Source organism: Oculina patagonica, chromosome 12 (assembly GCF_052425735.1).
Source record: "Oculina patagonica isolate OP01 chromosome 12, crgOcupat, whole genome shotgun sequence".
In the NCBI taxonomy this organism is placed as follows: Eukaryota; Metazoa; Cnidaria; class Anthozoa; order Scleractinia; family Oculinidae; genus Oculina; species Oculina patagonica.
The window spans coordinates 3,396,508-3,417,029 of record NC_135769.1 but is presented as its reverse complement, the minus strand read 5'-3'; the positions used below and the strand labels follow the sequence as shown (position 1 = coordinate 3,417,029).

At 37.5% G+C, this 20,522-nt stretch overlaps 2 protein-coding genes across 4 annotated transcripts in view; both read left to right on the top strand.

The window, feature by feature from the left end:
* Positions 1–664: 664 nt before the first annotated feature.
* On the top strand, positions 665–10,886 carry LOC144631330 (potassium voltage-gated channel subfamily A member 7-like). The gene is made up of 2 exons (XM_078489739.1): positions 665–2,387; positions 7,105–10,886. The coding sequence occupies exons 1-2, from the start codon at positions 1,217–1,219 to the stop codon at positions 7,383–7,385; spliced, it is 1,452 nt and encodes a 483-aa protein (XP_078345865.1). The 5' UTR covers positions 665–1,216; the 3' UTR covers positions 7,386–10,886.
* A 3,670-nt stretch (positions 10,887–14,556) lies between these two features.
* LOC144631697 (MAP kinase-activating death domain protein-like) overlaps positions 14,557–20,522 on the top strand; it is a 32,176-nt gene continuing 26,210 nt past the window's right edge. For 2 of the 3 annotated variants that reach the window (XM_078490200.1, XM_078490199.1), the window contains exons 1-5: positions 14,557–15,579; positions 17,004–17,252; positions 18,146–18,226; positions 19,184–19,507; positions 20,305–20,371. In XM_078490200.1, the coding sequence (XP_078346326.1) occupies positions 14,746–15,579; positions 17,004–17,252; positions 18,146–18,226; positions 19,184–19,507; positions 20,305–20,371 (1,555 nt within the window). In that variant the 5' untranslated portion in view covers positions 14,557–14,745. The remainder of the gene's footprint in view (positions 15,580–17,003; positions 17,253–18,145; positions 18,227–19,183; positions 19,508–20,304; positions 20,372–20,522) is intronic. The other variant, XM_078490201.1, reaches the window with a different exon arrangement.

Here is a 20,522-nt window from a genome sequence, read left to right as displayed (position 1 = left end):
AGGTAGCGAAGCGTTCGAAAAACAAACATTATTATAGCTATAAATCCAGTGTTTATATTTCCTCGTAAGAGCCTCTTGTATAGTTATCTCACAGAGTAATTTAAATTTGTCGATTTAGATAAAATAAACCATCGTATCAACCGGAGCTAAATTTTTTAGAAGGTTACTTTTCGAGAACTCGCGGTTTCCCCCGGTTTAAAATTTTCATACATTTTTTTCGCATCGTTTCGAGAGCAAACATAAGCGGTTTTCTTTGCTAAATTATAATTGTTACGATTGTTTAAGACCGGCACCCGCATCTACGTTATGTTTTTCGATTTAATTTACGACTAGTAATTCTAAGAGTTAAAAGTTTGAATTTTGATATCTTGGCTGGCTTGAGCAGGTGAAACGAACCGTGCTTATCACTTCGTTGATTACTTGTGAAAACATTTCACAAATACTAGAAAATTAGTACGGTAAGCTAAAGATTTCAAACTTCGTCGAATGCGGATCTTTTTTTTCGATATTTCCCACGCAACTGAGTAAAATTTAGCTCAATTTTTGTTAGGAATTGAATGTGAGAAGTTTACAAATATGGAAATAGCAAATTTGCATTTTCGCAGTTGGAGGACTTCCCTGTCTTTGTTTGAGCCCATGCCTTTCTCTGCATACAAATGTCCTCGCTTTTAACGATTAAAACTTTCGTAATTCTCAATCTAGGTATTTCACTTTTGATTACTGCTCTTTTTTGCGCTCGCTAACCAAATTAGAAAATTTCACGCTACATTTTAATTTTCAGCTCACGAATCCTGGATTGAGAAGCAAAACTGAGGCGATTTCTGAGGTGTAGAAGCTATTCCTTCGCTGGATGTGTGTGGATGGTTAATTACAATTCTAGACATCTTCATAAAATAATAATGTAACAATTTTCAATGGTCTGCGAACACAGAGTCATAAATATATTGATGTAAACATGTGTCAAGGCTTGCATTTGTTAAATCAGTGAACGCCAGAGGAGAAGAGAAGCCGAACGACTTGAAAGGGCGAAATCGACATGATCTGTCGCGAAGATCGTTCGAACCCCGCACCCAGTGAAAAGAATCGCGGATATTGACGGGCATTGATTACGCATGTGTACAAATTTTGCGGTGACACCGGCCCAAGTAACGCGGCATACAAGATTAATCTGCAGGTCTACTGACGGAAGGCTATTTTCGTTGTTGTGACATTTTTAATGTTGACGACAGCCACAACTTCTGCTTCCACAAGCGCGGATCCGAATGGGGCACCAGGTAACTATCGCGGATATGAAAAGTTAAAAGAAAAATTCGACAGTTTTGCGAAATTCACTCCCTCAAATATGGACGATCCGATTATTATAAACGTTGGAGGCAAGCGTTTTGAGACTTACGAAGAAACTCTTGCAAGATTTCCCGAAACTCTCTTGGGATCCTCGAGTCGGAGGGCCAAATTTTACAACACGAAACGACAAGAATACTTTTTCGATAGGCACCGATCGGCGTTTGATGCCATTCTTTATTATTATCAATCTGGAGGTACTCTCATAAGACCTGAACATGTCCCACCTCATGTATTCATCAACGAAGTTGTGTTCTACGACCTACCAGAAGCGGCCGTACAAGTGGTTCAACTCGAGGCAGGGATAGCCGACGAACCGGACGAACAACCTATGCCAGATAATTACTACATGAAAATAATTTGGAACACTTTGGAGTATCCCCAATCGTCGAAGTTGGCAAAATTTCTAGCGATTTTTTCGGTGGTAGTTATTACTCTTTCGTTAATAATTTTCTGCATCGAGACTCTGCCGTCCTTCAAAGTAGTCGACGAAACCCCTCCGCCGAATGCTACGGCCGACTGGAAACCACCTCCTAACCCATACGATAAAGTTTGGTTTAGACTTAACACTTTTGTCATCGTTTGGTTTACGGGCGAGTACGTTATTCGCTTCATTACTTCTCCGCAAAAATTCAAATTTCTTATCGGCGCGTTGAACATTATTGATTTATTATCCATTCTTCCGTATTACGTTCAACTTGGACTCGCCGAAGACGATTCTTCTATCTCCGTGCTACGCGTGGTGCGTGTGGTCCGCGTGTTTCGAGTGTTTAAACTCTCGCGTCACTCGCGCGGGCTCCAGATATTAGGGAACACGCTCAAAGCGAGTTTAAATGAACTGATTATGTTAATGTTCTTCTTAGCTATTGGTGTTATGATATTTGCTAGTTGCGTCTACTACGCTGAAGGAGGTCCTGGTAGCATGTTTGAAAGCATTCCGCACGCCTTCTGGTGGGCTGTCGTTACCATGACGACCGTGGGCTATGGAGACGTGTCCCCTGTCAGTTTACCCGGGAAAATTGTGGGAGCACTCTGCGCTATCTCAGGTAAGCCAACATAATGCTTTAACTGACAAGCACTAAGTGGACTTTTTGTTGTAAGTCTTGCACTGGAATGGTTTCATCTGTTACAGTGCAAGAATTACAAAGATATTCATCCTCTATAAATTTTCTCATTTGAAAACAATAACTGAACTCTTGAAATTGCAGCTCCTAGCTGCATCTTATGTGCACATTATAACCGCAAGACGGAATTATTATTATCTTTTTTTTGCCTGTTTAACTCGGTGTGTTTCGCTTTGGAAATGTTTTAGGCAATCTTTTTAAAAAAACGATTCAATTGGGCCGATCTGGTTGAACTAAGTAATTGAGAAAACAATTAACAATGCAATTTTCAAACGAAACTATACGAAAAAATACAGCAAGCGTAAATATTTCCGATTGATAGCGCTCAAGTCACTGACTTTTCACCACAGTTTATTGCTATTGACTTCCAAGGACAAAAATAATAGTGGTTAAAAGTAAAGATCGTATCTTGCACACAAATAAGCACGCTGTTTTAAAAAATAATTTATTTTTGTTAGAAGTCTCTCGAAGAATTTTGTAATTCCCTCGCGTGGTTCGCGCGCGCAACGTGTTTGACCGGTTCGCGAGGATTCGAACGAGGATAGCACTTTATGCCTTCTGTCATTCTTCTCATCTTGCGTGAATAAGTAATTGATTATGTGGGAACCAAATACAATAACTTTGTTTTGAAATGGCGGTGATGAATTTTTTTTACCAAGAAAACCTATCAATTATACAGCAAAGCAAGCAAATCTGATTTATTTTTCGTTTTTACTTAGCAAGATGAATGCGTTATTTCCTCGACATTTGCTTGTTACAGCTAAAAAATTGTCGAATTTCTCTCGCCCTCAGATGAACGCATGTTTAAATTTCTTGTTAAATATTAATTGGCTTCGGAACGCTGAAGTCGATAACAATAAAAAGGTGTCCAATCCATTTCCCTTCGCTTCAAACGTGAAAAGTCAAACTTCAACTTTATACATAACATTAGGCCGGCGCGGAATCACGGCAAAGCAGTGAAAAGGATTGAATTGTACGGCCGGCGCTCTTAACGGAGTAAAATAAATTAAATTAGAGTTGTGCGTTCGCTCTGCAGTAAGCTTGTCAAGCTCTGAAATATTTATTAGTACCTGCAGGTTACAGAAGAATGCGACAGAAAGCTTATAATAAAAATTGTAAAGATTCTAACAATCGTTTGACAGCGTTTCACCTCTGCAATGAAAAACATACATATTTGAACGCGCTGAAACCAAGTTTAGTTAGCGTATTTTAGTTTAAAATTGTTTCACGACAAGGAAATCGCTTTGGCATTGCGAACTAAATAAAACCAAACTTCAATGGAAGTTTTTTCTTAAAATACGTGACACTCATTCATAACAAAGCTCTTGAAAATTTATTACAGTGATCGCCCGGTTTAAATTTATTAAAAGAATTAAGAAAGCACTGGGTATGTGTGAACGTTCCCTCAAAACTCAAGAGAACCTCTTCAAATTATCAATTGTCATAAGTAGTAATAGTGTTAACAACCAAATGACAACATTTTGGCTTACCGCTGAGGAGTTTAAATATTCAAAAGTTTTCTGCACGCATACTATCTTCACGAAGTCAAAATGGAAAAGTGAAATCAATATAAACTTGGTAGCGAGTGTCTGATCTATCGTGTAGGACATGATTTCATATGTAAAGCATCGGCAGTTACTTCGCAAAGTCCCCAATTTCGTTTCGAGTCGAAGGGATTGAATCGCAGCGGGGTGCCAGGGCAATGAAAACATTTTTCACAAACACACCTTGTGTATACTATTGAAAAAGGCGGAAAAGAGAATATTGCGAATAGAACACAGTATTGCTAATAAAAACTTCAAATTGAATTCGTGCGCTGCGAAATCTTTACGTTTATCATTTATTTTCAAAAAAGGAAAGGTTATCAATCGAGGCGAGGAGGAATTCTTCTAAACTCCTACGCAAATACAAGATTTAATTTACGTTAAAAAATAAATCTATCGAAGGATCTACTGCGATTGCCAAAAGGAAAGGTTAAGCTTGTTTTATTAATCAGCTGTTGTTTTTTTGAGACAGCTGCTATTCGACTCACAGCCTGCTTGCGAACTCCAGTTCGCGAAATATCTACGGTAGATAAAACATAAACATTTCAACGCTTTAGGCTCTTTCTAAGGTCATAAAACTTCAGATTTAACGATAAAACAATAAAAAAAACTTTATTGGTAAATGTTAGTACAGAACAAATATTATTAAATCAGTTCTTTTTAAAATTAAGTCAGGATTTGTACTTCCAGTAATATTTTATTTTTGCGCTTTCTTCAAAACGCTATGTTTACCGATAGTGTTATGGTTTCTTTAAAGTTTAAGCTTGAATATAATTAATTATATTCTTGAACTGCTGAAATGTTTACGCATGTACTTAAATGGTTTATGGATTATTAAAATAAGAACATTTTCCATAGTTTCTTTGCGAAATCGTTCGACCTGAATAGGTTATGTTTTTAAACTGCGGACTTCAAGCTAATCTGGATCTTTTCGTTGTTTTGTATAACTTTTTTATCAGGATATTTACTCGTATTCAGTACCCTTTAATCCAAAAAAGGAACAGACTCTTCTTCCCAGTAATAATTATCCACCATTTTGAAAATCGCGCAAACTTAGCGTGAAGGTTTTACCACCATTTCGAACGCAAATCAAACATGGCGCGGGAGAATCATGAAATACCTAATCTTTAAAATAACGATGCCCAGCATAAGATAACTACATCCCCACTGAAAATTTGGTGAATGATATCGTTTTTCAGGAATCTTAGTCTACAGACTTTTAATGGTTAAAAACTTCAATTTTGCGGAAATGACCTCCATATATATTTCGCTTTTCTTTCAAAATGGTGGTCTCAACAACGTAATCCTCTTTCAACAGTTTCCGTGAACAAAGAATCTTTGCTTTCGCGAAATCAGATTTATAATTAAAATATTTACAGTCAGTAAAAATACTTGATTAATTTTAAGGATTTAATACTAGTAGAGGTCCAAGGAATCGTGAAATATTCTATCGACTTTTGAGACTTTGCATGTATTGAAAATTTTACTGCGAACTTGACGAAGATTAGCAACACTTTGAATATCTATCAGTATGGAAACGTAAAACGCGATTACCCCCTTCCTTGTACTAATTCAGTCCACAAATTTCCCCAGCAACATAAATCATTTTCTATATAATATTAGTCGACATAACTTGAATGATATCAAAAATCAAATGTTTTAAAAAAATCAGAATTAGGCAACAATTGTTGCTTCATTTTCAAAATGGGGGAGGTCTTTGCCAAGTTTTAACATCTTTAATTTATCGTTGTCTCTGAATTAGAAAAAATCTTGATCATGATCAGGTTCAATATAAATCTTTGTACTGAGATACCCTTCTTTCGAACTCAACTCTTCAGAAGTTAGGCCTTAAAGTTCTGAAACATCTTATGGCTAAAATTTCCTGTTGTTTAAATGTTTCAAGATGATTGTTGATCTTAATTAGAATGCCAAGATTTATTTCGTTATCATGAGAACTTCTGAATCTGCGCAAATTTCAGGCATTCTCAACTTTACGTTATTTACGTAAGAGGAGTTTCTTCTAAGATTTGTCGTCGCTTCGGTCCGTTCACTATTTTCGTGTCACTTTGATCGCGGTTAGCATTGACACGCTAAGCTGCCTAACTACTTCGAAAAAAATGATTGTTTACCCTCGGTATTATGAAGCGTGTTAGTCCTCTAGCAAGTAATACTAATGAAACCGAGTATTTCACAGTATACAGCACAATGTCAAATATGTATATGTTAAATATCGATTTAAAAATTCAAATTGGTGTGATAACCCGCCAAAAGAACGAGGATAATAAACAAGAGCATAGGCATAGGTTAGAATTATTTTGTAATACACAGTAATAGATGATCGAACAAGCATAATTAGTGTTGTTTGCTTTGAGCTAATTCTTGAAAGTTGAAAGAAACTTAAATTAACAATTACTGCTACCCAATGCTAGAAGTTGCAATATTATTTATTTCAAACTTGATTTACAAAGGTACAATGTTGAAAACTATTATGACGTCTTGTCGTTCACTCACGCATGCACGCATTGCGTACCTGCTTTTCACAAAGGTCAGCTGTGCACAAGTAGCGCAGGTCAGTTTCAGCTCAAGTTTTTGGCGATTTTCGTCAAAAGCACATGAACAGTAAAAACAAAAGATGAATAATTGCCTGACTAATAAACTCATGAATAATGACAGATCTGAAATTTTAGGGACCATTTTGAAGGCGATGACTTTAGTAGCTGACAGAATAGTGTGGTAGATTTGTACCACGTGACCATTCTTAACCAATGGCACGACAAAAAAATTCTGCGAACGAATCACTCTGGGCAACCACAAAAGATGGCAAACAATCCAGTGATTCAATCAAAACTCGAAGGAAATACATGTAGCCGGCACGAAGAGTGGGAAAACGTGCACAAGCGAGTCACGGTTGGTTATGGTTTTACTTCTGATTGGCTGTGAAAGTGGCGCGAGTTTTTTTTTTTAAACAATTACTAAGCGTAGTAATGCAAAACCAGAGCAAACGCGAATAACTTTCGACTCTCAAAGGAAAACCGCGCTAACTATTGGAAAATAAATAAGATTTTTTTAATCCTGTGTTGTCATTTCACTCGCAGGGGTGCTAACCATTGCTTTGCCTGTTCCCGTCATCGTATCCAACTTCGAGAATTTCTACAACAAGGAGATAAACCGACGAAAAGAGGAAGAATTGAAAAAGGCCGAAGAAGCTCGGATGAAAGAAGACGAGGATAAAAAAGCCGGTAACAACAGCACGAAGCTCCACATCGAACTCGACAGCATGGACGGCAAGCCTCCCAGATCACCGAAAGGAGTTTTGGTTTGTGGAATGAAAAACGGAGAGGAAAACTCTTTTGATAAAACTCACACAACAGTCTAACACGAGACTGTTAGGTGTAATGATGATAATGATGTCTTGAAGAATTGCACATTTCGGCATATGATAGGACATTTATTCAGCGACAATATTAATCCTTATTAATACACGCAAGCTTTAAACAGATTCAAATCCATTTAAGAAGCTGGAATGGAAGATTTCCTCGCCAAGAGGACAAATAAAACTTTGAAAGAGTGGCAGTGAAACAAATTGAAACTGCGAGGAGACGAAAAAACGGCGAAACATCTAATGCAAATACACTGAAAACCAAATATGGAAATGCTTGTGACGTCACGACCTCTTCGCGTGATAGTCGAAAACGTAGCTCCAAATAAGGCACGATTATAAAGCAGAAGAAGAAAGTCAAAAATTCCGCAATTTTATTGTGAGCTATGAAAATCTCACGCGTGCAAATACTAGGGATGTTTTACGCCTTCACCCAAGAAAGCACGCACGAATTTGCAAATTGAAGACACAAGTATTGACACACAAAAACGAAGTATGTGAGTGCAGTATTAAAAAATGACGCTCTCAAAATCAGACCTTCTCCTCACGGTGTTCGACTTTTCGGCAGAAGATGTTTTTAGAAAAGCAGTGCACTTGCTTACACTGAATTGGTCCCAGAACTTTATACCACCTACTGCTGGATACGGTAGTGATCAGCGCCCCAATAAGGCCTTTCGGCTCGGATTGAAACGGACCACAGAGTGGTTTTCGCGTCCTTTTGCCCTCTGGCGTCACCAGGTTACTGTCTTTGAGATGGAATCCCATCCATATTCAGCTTCCTTTTGACTTTCACCGCTGATCGTCGACTTTGGAGGCCTTCAAAGCCAGTTTCGACAGTAATCCAAGTGGTTGTTTCCGATAAAAAGACATCACAGGGTTTCTATCCCTGCGCAAAGCTTGAAGGGCCTTCTACTTTTCTGGATGAATACGAAAGGAACGCGATCTCAAGCTTTCACAAGCTTTGTCTCCTTGTCGAGGCAATTGCACCAAGGACTAATGGCAAAAAGCGCACGTTACATCCAATTTTATTGGCCGAGAGGTTTTCATTGAATATAAAACTGACCTCAATTTGACCCATTAAGGTCAATAATCGCCGTGGTATAAGAAGGTAAATTACAAATGCACAACGCAAATTTTAATATTAATATATTTGTTACACGGACAGGAAAAGTTAGAGAATTAACTTGCAAAAGCCTGTTTCTCGTGACACTTTTAGTCCTCGTGACGTCAGAAGTCCGATAAATTATGGCATGGACTTCTTGTTTCACTTATTATTGTGCCTTAAATTACACTGTCTAAGTCTAATTCCAGTTCTAAAAAAGACCTATTTGTCGCTACATTTATAAGGTCACACTGGTTATTATATTCTGATATCAGAAGAAGGCAGCCAAGTGCTTACTAATATTCACATAAGTTAATTAATGGCATTAAACAATTTCGAATCATTTATAAATCAGGGTTTTACGTAGCATAGTTGGTTCTAATGTAATAACTTGTATTAACAATTAATTAATGTTTAGTCACATAACCCTCTTTGTGGTGGGGTACATTTTCTAAGGGTACCCAAAATGTCACAAATGTAATTTTGGACTTAATGTCTCTTTACTAATTAACTAATTGATCTCATTAATAAACTTTATCGATTATTAATATTATACATAGTTTTAATAGTATAATTTTTCAACTGCAAAATATAAGGCACGAAAGACACATCGATGAAATATGACTTTTTTTCGGTTATTTTTTACGAGTAGGAAGTAGCTTAAATAGTTCTTTTTTACTTGATCTAGAAAGAAAATGTTTCAGTAATGTTAAATGAAAATGCCACTTAACTTAGTGCTTTATTTAAAGAGTCTTTAAGAGCAAGGAAAAATGTTCACATATCATGCTTATTTGGCTCGTTTAGACAATAATATTCATATCAAGCATATGAATTAAGAAAGACAAACATGGAATATTTCTATTCTATTGTGCAACAAGAATTGTTGAGAACAGCAGTCAAATTAATCAAAGAACGAACGCAGATTTAAGCTAGTATCTTTTCATAGATTTTGCTTGGTTTTCGTTTTGTCATATTTTTGTAGGGTAAAATGTTTTTACCTTAAAAGTGCTAACACCGCAAAAATAGTAACCCGTTGAATGGAATAGGGCTCAACTTAAGCTGTAATTCATTTAGAAAAGAGGCTCGGTTTACTTCAGTTATTTGAGGCAAGGCCGAAAATCCAATTTATTTTGTAGCGTTAACTGCTTCAAAAAATCTAATTCCTGAGACTTGTTCTTCACTGGTGCCTTGTGAGAAAATCTCATGAAATTCAGAACCCCCGGGTTCAGAACTACCTGCACACATCGAAACGCAAGAGAAACATAGGAAAGCAAAAGAACTGAAGACTCGAGTTTACAATTCAATGCCAGAGTTCGATAGAATTATTTCAAGTTATAAAGACACTTTGTAGTTATTTGTCTTTTTATTTTTATTTAGAAAGTGGTATCTTCATTAAGAAAAGAATAGTTTTGAAGTAGTTTCCTCTGCGATAAAAGCGTTTATAACAGTAAGCAGTACACAATAACGCAGAGAGAAGAACTTAGTTTGTTTCTCACGGATCAAACGTGATTAGAGGAGCAAAATTTACTGCCTTCGTCATCGATAAACGATGAAGAGGTTATAAGAAGTTTCTACTCGTTTCAATTTCACAGCCTAGACTCAAGACTTTGCCATAGTTTTAGCTGAGACGGCAGGATCGCCTCTTAGTAGTCAGCGGCATGCAGTGTGCAAGTCTATCCTCGTACCCAGTGTCTTCTCTGGCGCTTAAATCCAATATGGCGACTACAGGAGTTTGCACGTCAGAAAAGAGCCTGGAAACGAGGTTATCTAAAGCCTGGAATTCGGTCACTTTGATAACATATTTTACTATTTCTGGATATTTAATGTTTAAACTTAAGGGGGTACCGTCGTCTATTTTACCACGATTTCGAGAAGTTAAAAAATTACAAGCCTAGATAACAGGTAGGAAAAACGCTAAAAACGATTTGATCTGTAAATAGCAAGGATAGAAATAGATTCTCATTTGGACAAAGTTGAAAAATGCTTACGTTTTCAACTTAAGTTTCAGAATTCATCTAAATCGTTTTGCAACTGGAATTGAATAATTTTACAGTTTAGGTTTACACGGCGAAAGTGCTCCTCTTTAAGTTAATTAATTTTTCGACAAAGTTTTATTCGCCATAATATTTTTCACCAGATTTATGACGACTTTTTTTCTTTTTCACATAAGTATTTTTCATTCTCATGCACGTGACCGATATCTTGGCTCTCATTGGTTGTAACCTTTGCACACACAGCGCTGACGTCACTGTATAGCAAGCAATAATTTCAAACATTTTTAAATTACAAATTTTATATTGCAATTTAAGTCGCTGGTTGATAAAACGCCCTGGTGTAATGGGGCGTATTTGAACCTTAATTCGACTGAATTTTATTCAATAAAACTTTCAAACGTGTTGTTGTCTTTGTTTTTATTTGTAATGATAAGTAATGATACCTTGAACCTCGTTCCCAGGGTCTCTCTCTCCTACCACCTAGAACGAGAGGGCAGGAGCAGGAGAGAGAGACCCTGGGGCCTGGGAACGAGGTTGTGATACCTTATCTTTTTAAAAAAGGGTTGGTGTCACAAGCTGGCACCATACAACCGTGAATGATTCGTACGTTTTTCGATAAAAAAAGCAAGAGCTACAATCTTGGACAAAACTGTAAAGATGCTTGGCTAATTTCCACTAATTTAGGTACTACAAAGTCTACAACCCTTTTTTTTCCCCTCCCCCCATCCCCCATTTCAATGTTGTCGTGTTGTAAAAACAAAGCCGGTGGATTGCAAACCCCATAATACAACATTAAGTAGGGGGAGAGGGGGGATAAAGTACTTTTTCCCGCTTGTAAGTCAAGACATTCGCGAAAAGTGTGTGACCTTCGTTTGTCTCCACTAGTTTTGTCCAGGATTGTAGTATCTTTCAACTCATCATGACAAACTATGAACAAGGCAATAAAAAGGTCTTAATGGGGTGGTGGTTTTTACGGTTAACGGTTCAAATTTTGGCTTTTTTATGGTTAACGGTTAATTTATTTTCATTACGGTTAACAGAAGTTAAAAGGTAATTTTCATTGTCTTTAAAAGTTAAAAATTAATTTCCATTTTTGAAAAACATATTTTAAGTCTTAGGACCATTCTAGGACGATGAAGTGAACTAGCTCAATTTTTTTTATAATTACTGACCGATTTTTTTACGGTTAACATATTTTACGGCTAACGGTTAAATATTCCAATTTTTACGCCTAACGGCTAAATTTTTGGCTGTTTTACCTCCAATAAGGCAGGTTAACGCTTTTAAAGGTTTTCGTCCACCGCATTTATGATCTGATCTATTATTGTTGTTATTTTGAAAAACAAATGTGTTACCAAACAGCACTGAGACATTGAAAGGTCCATTTTATTTCTTATATATGCACCCCAACTGAAATATAATTACAAATAACTGCCACCATTTTATTAAGCCTTAACTCTCCATAACCCCGCCCTGCATAGGGGCTGAACTCTTTCTTCTCACGCCTGGGTTCAATCCCTATATAGCGTGCGGAAGGGAGAGTTGAGGATCTGGACTATAAGAAACCAAGATAAAAGGAGTTAAATAACCTATTAGAGTAGAGTGACAGGGAGCCAAGAATGACGATCAGTCATGTTCATGCACTGGCTACGCAATTTACCACACGTAGTCTTGTTTCAGTTGAAACGCTAACTGAATATTGGTCAATAATTTTTTGGAAAGAAGGAAGAATCACGGTTTACGTTCACGTTTCACGAGGAAACAACAACAGTCATTTCGCAATTTTCACGGAAAAAAGTCGATTCACGCTTCACGACTACGTAACCAAATCACATTTCACGAGAAAAAATAGCCATTTCACGATCCACGGGAAATAAAAAAGCTTTTCACGGATCACAAAAAACCGTCTACCACTCCCTTTTCAAAGTCTTGATTGTTGCGAAGCACTATCTCCACTTAATGAAGCTCTCAGTTTCCTAATTTTAGCCCACTTTAACTGATCTAGCACAGAGTGCACTCTCAGTCAAAATCCCGAACTGAACTTTTTAGCTAATAATCCCAAGGGATTTCAGAGGTATGGCGCCGCGTAGCAACCTCGTCCCCAGGGCACTTTTCCCTTCAGCGGGAAAGGCGCGCAGCGAACACAGCGGAGTCACCAGGGGTCTTGGGTCGAGGGTTCGAATCACACTTTAAAGGGGTTACATTATTCTAGAACTGGCTTGGGGCCGAATAACCTCTCCACGGGTGGAGATTTGGGCCTAAGACCAAAGAATTACTTTCAATCAGGCTTGTTTTTTTTTTAAATTTCTCCCCAGGAATTCCGTTTTCATTTACCACACGTAGTTTTTTCTTTGGTTATTTCTGGCTTTCCTGATCTCCTTTTTCCTTTACTACTGTCATTGTTCGTTTATTTTCAGCTTTCGGTGTTTTTCTTTCAATTCACTGTTTTCGGCTTCGTCTCAGGAAAGGCAGGAAACCTTTGGACTAGGACAACTGATCAACTTGATAGGGTGTTTGAAGTGGACCGGTTTTAGCAAGACAGTTTACTCTTACAGTGCCCCTAGGCCTTTCTCGATTATGCTAGCATTTTTTTCGGCATTTTTTGGGAAAACGAGCATTTTTTTTTCGTTTTTTTCTTGAAAAGGAATTGCTAGCATTTTCTGTCATTTTTCATGACTGTGATCCAGATTTCAGCACTCAGAACTCAGAAGGATAAATAATCCTAAAGTTTCACAATTTTGATTAGTAAAGCTGGCATTTAATGCTACTAGAAATTCTCGCATAAAGCCAAAAATGATCAAAAAATGCCTGATTTCTTTAAAGAATGCCAAAGAATGCTTTGTTTTATTTCAATTAAAACAGACAAACTCTTACATTATATGCTTATATCAACAACAGGTGATACTTTTAAGTTTTAAACAAACAATTATTAAACAAACAATTATTAAAATAATTGTTTGTTTAAAAAAAATTAAAAATTATTTAAAAAAATAAATAAAAAAAAAACACACACACAAGTGACACAACACGAGAACACAAGAAACACGACGCACAAACAGTCGAAACAGAAGAAAACAATCAAATTAAGTAATCAAATCGAGAAAGGCCTAAGTGCCCCCTCCACCCATAACTATAAATGGGTACTAGCTTGTAACTTGTTTGCGCATCCTGACAGAATGCTGGAGAGTAACTTGAAATAGACTTCCATCCCATCTAGTACCGGTCTTGTGAGTCACTGAAAGGCTTTATTTTACTTGCAGAAAGCAACGCATAGCTACGGAAATGTATCAGAACTACAAAGAAAATTGCCGCAATTTTGCCGCCTCAGACGCCACGCGCCCCAATTTGCATTATAATGTGAAAAACAAAAACATGGCGACTATCATGACTAAGGCCAACTGGCAGATACTGAGTAAAATGACAGCAAGAATAGAAAACATAAAATCTTTTTAATGTCGGGTCAGTAATAATAGGGCGACAATGCTATGGGGTTCTGAGTTCAGTTTAGTACCGTTACTTCACGTTTTCAGTCTGTCTTCCCGTTTTAAACTGAAAAGGCCCTAGGGCGATCGATAATACCTTTGCTAGTCTAAATGTAATGGAGAACTTTAATTTTCGTGAGCGCCATCCGTTCTAAAAAGCCCGTCTTGTGAATGAATTTTGCCGAAACTGATAAATTCCGCAATAAATGATTTAAAATGCAATTTTAAAAAATATTGTTATTAGTACCGGTCACAGATAAATAATATTCTATCTTAACTGTAATTCTTTAGTAGTGTGTGTTTGCCTTAGGCAAACGCTATCAGACGACAGGTCCTTTGGTTCTTTCTCGGCTACCGAAGGCCAGAACGCGATCGGGCTGATATCGAAATTGTTAACTAAATTGGGAAAATCACTTTCCTTTAAAATTTCTTGTCATGAGTTATTCACGGAGGCAAGAAGTTTGTGTCACTTTTTGTCATGTTGATATTCCTACTAATAAGTGTTGGGCATTATCGGCGAAGAAAAACTGGAAATGGAATAAATTATTTATTTACTTGATGTTCGTGACGTCACAACATGCGGGGTATCGCGTTATCACGCGTGAGGAAAACGAGAAATACTATCACGCCTGGTCGCTTTCAAAACGCTATGGCTATGCCTTGAAAATGTCCGACTAAAGCCGAGTTATGGATTAACTGGCCGTGAAGATCGGCATTATGATGATATTGTGCATTGGACGGTCTTGTTCGCGATTTAACTGGGAAACAAACTAACAACAATGGGCTCAGGAACACGAGCAATGCAGACAAGACTCATAGACTATCTTGTTGTTGTTGGTGTACGCAAGCCAACTCTCGACTCGACCGAAACACCGGAGCTTTTGCGTCGCTTTCCGCAGAAAGACCACAAAGATTTCGCTCTACCAGGAGACGTGGTTTTCTTCTGCCAGCCTGAAGGATGCAGCACGGTGTCAAAGAAATTCTCTCTTCGAGAAGCGAACTCGTTTGCGTTCACTTTAACCGAGAAAGACTCCGGCAAGGTTCGTTATGGGATTTGTGTCAATGTCTTTCGGCCTTGTTCGAATTTTATACACAAAGACCGAGGTGATGGCAAAGAAAATACACTGACCGTTCGGAAAAGATCCCGAAGTTTTCACAACAAACGGGATTTTTGTATGAGCTTAACATCCTTGTGTATCATATCGCATCATCCATTTTTTCCAACCTTTAGGGAGTGCCTATTTTTTCTTCGCAAAATGATCGACTCACGAATCGGTGGCAAAGGTCTCGATAAGAACGACAACGTTGTACCAGGCTTACATAGCTGGTCTGTGTTTACTTGCACAGAGGATCAGAAAACGAGTCATTTGGCCCGCGATATGGAAGAAGTAGAAACATGGATTCAACGTCTATTTCTCGCTCAGGCGCCCATTTCAGGCAGAACAAGAGTAGAAGTACATCTTCATTCGCCCGAGTCATATCCCCCTTTGACCTTCGCTATGCCGGAATTGAACCGATTTTCGCTCGTAGACTTTCCCATTCATATTCCTTTGGAGCTTCTTGGAGTAGAAACATGTTTGAAGGTTTTAACGTGTATTTTACTCGAGCACAAGGTGAGTGTAGCGTTTGTTCTGAATTCAAAACAAATAGTGGTCGATTTCGTCGCTTACCTTTTAGCAGGTGGAAATTGAAAAGTTTAGAAGCGTAAAATCCTCACTGTCCGGCTGTGGTTTTATTTGAAATGAAGTGTAAACTTGTAGGAAATAAATTTAAGCTAATTAACAACACTTTTTATAATTCCCACGGGGATCTCAGGGAAGAAGGAAAAAATTGCTTTATAAGCAGTAAACGTTTTGTGCCATGCAAGCAATTTATGTGGTTAATCCAACACAATCCTGGGTAGAAAACTCCTAGCAACTTTTGATCTTAACGCCATTAAATTTTCATTTTACCATTTTTTTGTATTTCAAGTCTTAAACTGTCCATAAAAAGAAGAACAAAAACGAGAAAAAACTCGGATTAAATTGCCCTTTGAATAAATTTTTCACCTGTGCTTTCGTGAAAGTTGGGTTTGATTTATTGACAGTAGTTTTAGAAGCTGTATTTGTTTACATTGTGAATTTGTTTATCTTGCGGAATTAAATGACCAGCGCTAGTTTTTGTTTACCTTAAAGAAAACATTGCATAGCATTACTTTACTAAAAAGCAGAAATGAAAAATTTTATGAAAAAATAGTTTTCTAGGATTCAAATTGATGTAGAGATAAAACTCATCACGAAGTAGTCTACTGTACAAATTCTTAATTTCTGTGCTCATTATTTTAAATGAAGGTTATCTTTAACAGCTGAGAGCTGGAAGAATGATATATTATGGTGCAATTAAAGTTCTATAGATCTGCCCAGACACATGAGTGATGGGCAATGCCACTTCGTAAGAGGTGTTAAAATCAAAATGTTTAAAAGAAGTTTCAGACGGAATTATTTCCTGTATTACATTGTAGGCATGTTATTGTACTCAGAAAAAAGTAAATTTGACTTAGCTTGAGTCATGGGGATTGACCCAAGGCATGTAACAGTAAAATCCCGATTTCTCGAAACCTCCAGGGGAAACGAAAATTGCTTTGAGAAATTGGGGGTTAAAATTTCAAAGATGTACAATCCAAAGGAAACGAAAATTTGCTCAGAAATCGGGAGTTTAGAGAAACCGAGGGTTCAAGAAATTGGGATTTTACTGTATTTATAGGCACTTGATCATTGAAATAACTGATTACTTCCCCCTGGTTAGCTCAGTTGGTAGAGCAGGAGGTTGAAGGTTTGAATCCCGGACCGGACCAACACTCTGGGTCTTAAAATATGTGAGGAGAATGTGCTGCCTTTGTAATTACATCTGCAAATGGCTAGACATTCTAGTCTTTTCGCAGTGCTTTGGTCTGGCCTTTATGTGTAGTAAATTACAGTATGTGTACAGCGTGTTTAAACATACATATGGAAAATGCAGGATATAAATAATCATTATCATTTTTAAAATAAATATACAGGTTGTGATCCAGTCCCGAGATTACAATGCCCTGACCATGAGTGTAATGGCGTTGACATCTCTCCTGTACCCATTGGAGTACATGTTTCCAGTAATCCCTTTACTGCCCACGTGCATGAACAATGCCGAGCAGCTGTTATTGGCTCCTACGCCATATGTGATTGGAGTGCCGGCAAGCTTCTTTCGTTACAAGTCTGAAGGATTTCAGATGCCTGGGGATGTTTGGGTGGTTGATTTGGATTCTAACAAGGTGAGTGGAATATTAGAGCGATTTTCACTTGAGTGTTGAAAGTAATTTGCGTTTACTTTTGTTTTGCATTACTACGCTCAGTGATTGGTTTAAAAATCTCGCGCCAATTTCTCAACCAATTAGAAGTAAAACCAAAACCAATTGTGACTTGCTCGCTTAAGTTTTCCTGCGCTTCGTGTAATTGCTTCGAGTTTTGATTGGACAATGGGTTGCTCTATGTCCTTTGTTATTGGCCAGAGTAGTTACTTTGGTTTTGGTTTTACAAAACTCAATCGAAAACTGCTCTATACACTTAATGTCTGGTCACGAAAGAAACAGTTGGTTTTGTTTTCCCGAAAGTCTCTATGTTTCCTGTGACGAAGTCAAGGGAAACATAGAGACTCAAGCCAATGAAAATTGTATTTAGAGCAAGGGAAACTACAGGTGTAAAACAATGTGGTTTAATTCAGATGCAGACAATGTTCAGAAGAATGATCTTTGATTTGCCATTGACAAGCAGGAAGGTGTTATTGCGGTGTTCGATAGCATGCAAACTCTGAAGTTCATAGCCCAACTAACAATTGCGTTTTTTGCTGCCATCAATCATAAAATTTTATGCCAAAGCCAACAAACCTTGATAAACAACCCAGAAACAAACAGAATGGATTGAAATCTACCAATCAAAATCAAGAGACGTGACCTTTTGAACCGGTTGAAGTGAACTTCTGCTTCCTGAGAGGAAGAAGTGATAAATAAAATATGCTGCAATTTTTTTTCTAACTACCAGACTTTAGTCAGTGTACATACTTGTAAGCTCTAAACATATTCATCCCACGTTTTATTTTACTACATGCATGTGTTCAGACATATATTCAATCCTTATAAGTAATACCTTGCTTTATATTTTTGCATAGATCACAGTTCCTTTGACAGCAGATGAGTTGCCGCCATTACCTCAACCTGAAGGTGCAGCGCTGATCAAGAGCTTGAAGTTGGTAGGTATATTATTTCCATTTTACAAAGACCACTGAGACCTTTGTCAAGCCTACTATCACAAGCCTGACGTTCATTCTCACAACAAAACTTTTCAGTCAACAAAACATTTTAAGGGATTGCAAGGCTGTGCTCTAAGAAAAATTACAAGGAGCCCAAAGGTTCCAAACTATGAGATCAAGGGTGCCCAGCATAAAGCTTAATATATAGGGGTGGTGAATGGTCCTTCAATAACTGCATGACTCGCAAAATTTTAGCCAAATTTCAGGGGTCTCGTCATCTTGAATTTTTCTTTGACGCCTTCTCACAGTCTCGATTTCTTTTGCAAGGCTAAAAAGGTCTCGGGCTCGCAGAAAAGATATCAGTCTCACCGTCTCGCAAAGTCTCGCATTTACCATTCGACACCCCTATATATGAAAGAAATAAGATTATCTGGTCGCCCAAAGACAAAAGTTAGTCGCCTGAGGCACCCGGATGCTCACAGAGATGCACCCGGATGCTCACAAAGATGCTCACAAATCCTATGAGAGGGTATTTTTTTGGATGTGAATTAATCAGTTAACAAAAGAATTATAGGACTACATTGGGTTACTTACTAATGTACCGTGTTTTCTTGCTCCTGCGGTGTTTATTTTTAAACTTGGCCTGGTCGACCCGGCATTTATTTGACTCAAGTAGTTTATTGGAGCCCAGTGGTTATTAAGGTTTTTTTTAATATATATTTATTTTTAACATTCATATATCTTGCTATTACAGCTACAGCTTTTTAAACATCAAATAAATGCTTGAGGGGGTTATTTACAACTCTACCTTAAAAACGTGGCATTTATATGAGACTTGGCAATCGACAAAATACTGTATAAACATTTTTTAATTATCAAATATTGGCCTTCAAAGTACTGTTTAATTGAGCCCTATGTGTACAAAACTCTCACAGAAGTCTTTCCTTTCCCTGACAGGCTCTTCAAGCTCTCAGTATGCCTCCTCAGACTGTGACAAATTTAGATCACTCTTCCCTCCTGGATGACCTTAGACCTCTGACCCCTAATGGTGTAAATGGTATCCCAGGGCCAGTATATGGGAATGACGTGGATGCAGTAGACATTGCCGTCAGAGTTGCCATGGTGAATTTTTTCACATCAGCAAACATTCTTGGAGGTATCAAAGCACATACAAGGACCCTGAGGCTGTATTCTCGACCTGTTGTGGCACTCCAGAGAGGGCCCTTCCTGAAATCAAGACCAGAGCTATCAGACTTTGTTGCGAGGCTTTCGGAAAGCCAGGTGAATGAGTGATACCTGTTTTTGTCAGTATATTGTATTAAATATATCATTCATTGATTTTGGACTGTGTGGAAAGGGGAATTAAAAAAGTGATGTGTGGCAGAAGATCAGGGTGGGGGGGGGGGGGGAGTTTCTTTTTGGCAAAATTTGTGTTTGGATGTTGCAAAGAAACATCCACTCTTGAAAGTGTTTGTAACATTACAAGTTTATTTTTAACAAATCATTAGCTGATAACAAAATGGAGAATTGCCACTTTCTTTTTTATGGATCTGTCATGCAATGTTATTAATCTTGTATACACTTGCAAGATCTGAACCAGTCGACGAAGTTTAATATTATTTTGTGTTGTTTGTTTTGGAAGAAAACTGCAACCTACATTTGTATGTAGATTTGTGACAAGAAAACCCCTTCAAGTTCTATGGGTTCAACTGTGGCTTGCATTGTCATAAAACGCTCCAGCAATATTATATTTATTGGTTGAATTTTAATGCAAATTCAGCTTCCACGAACTTTTATTACCAAAGGAGCAACACATTAATTTTGTTCTCTCGTTGTATGTACTAAATCAACATTTTATTCAAACCCAGTATAGTTGCTCAATGAAAAAACCCAATGCCCAGTAATTTTTTCTCCGAGAAAAAATTACTGGGCATTGACCCGGCTATCCTTATAAATCTGAACCATCCCTTAGAAATATGGTACAGTGTATTTATGTTCGTCATCACCCAACTTAATTTTTTTGGCTATTGAAAAGCATATGATTCTCATTGGTATTTTATTTAACTGCTATTTTTCAGTCACTAGAATATTATGGAGAGTGGCTGGTGAATCCATCAAACAAAGTTTTTTTGAAGATTATCAAAGGTAAATAATTTCTCATTTATTCTTATTAGAACTTATTCCTAAGAATTTGAATAAATTTTGTTTGAACAAGTTTTAAACAACATGCTTGTATTTGTTGTATGCCATAATTCTCATTTACTGATTACCTTATTATAGGAAATTAACGCTTGTG

Coding starts and splice junctions, on each gene's coding strand:
- LOC144631330 (XM_078489739.1), top strand. CDS start 1,217: ATGTTGACGACAGCCACAACTTCTGCTTCCACAAGCGCGGATCCGAAT. Junction 2,388..7,104: donor AGCACTCTGCGCTATCTCAG/GTAAGCCAACAT, acceptor TTTCACTCGCAG/GGGTGCTAACCATTGCTTTG.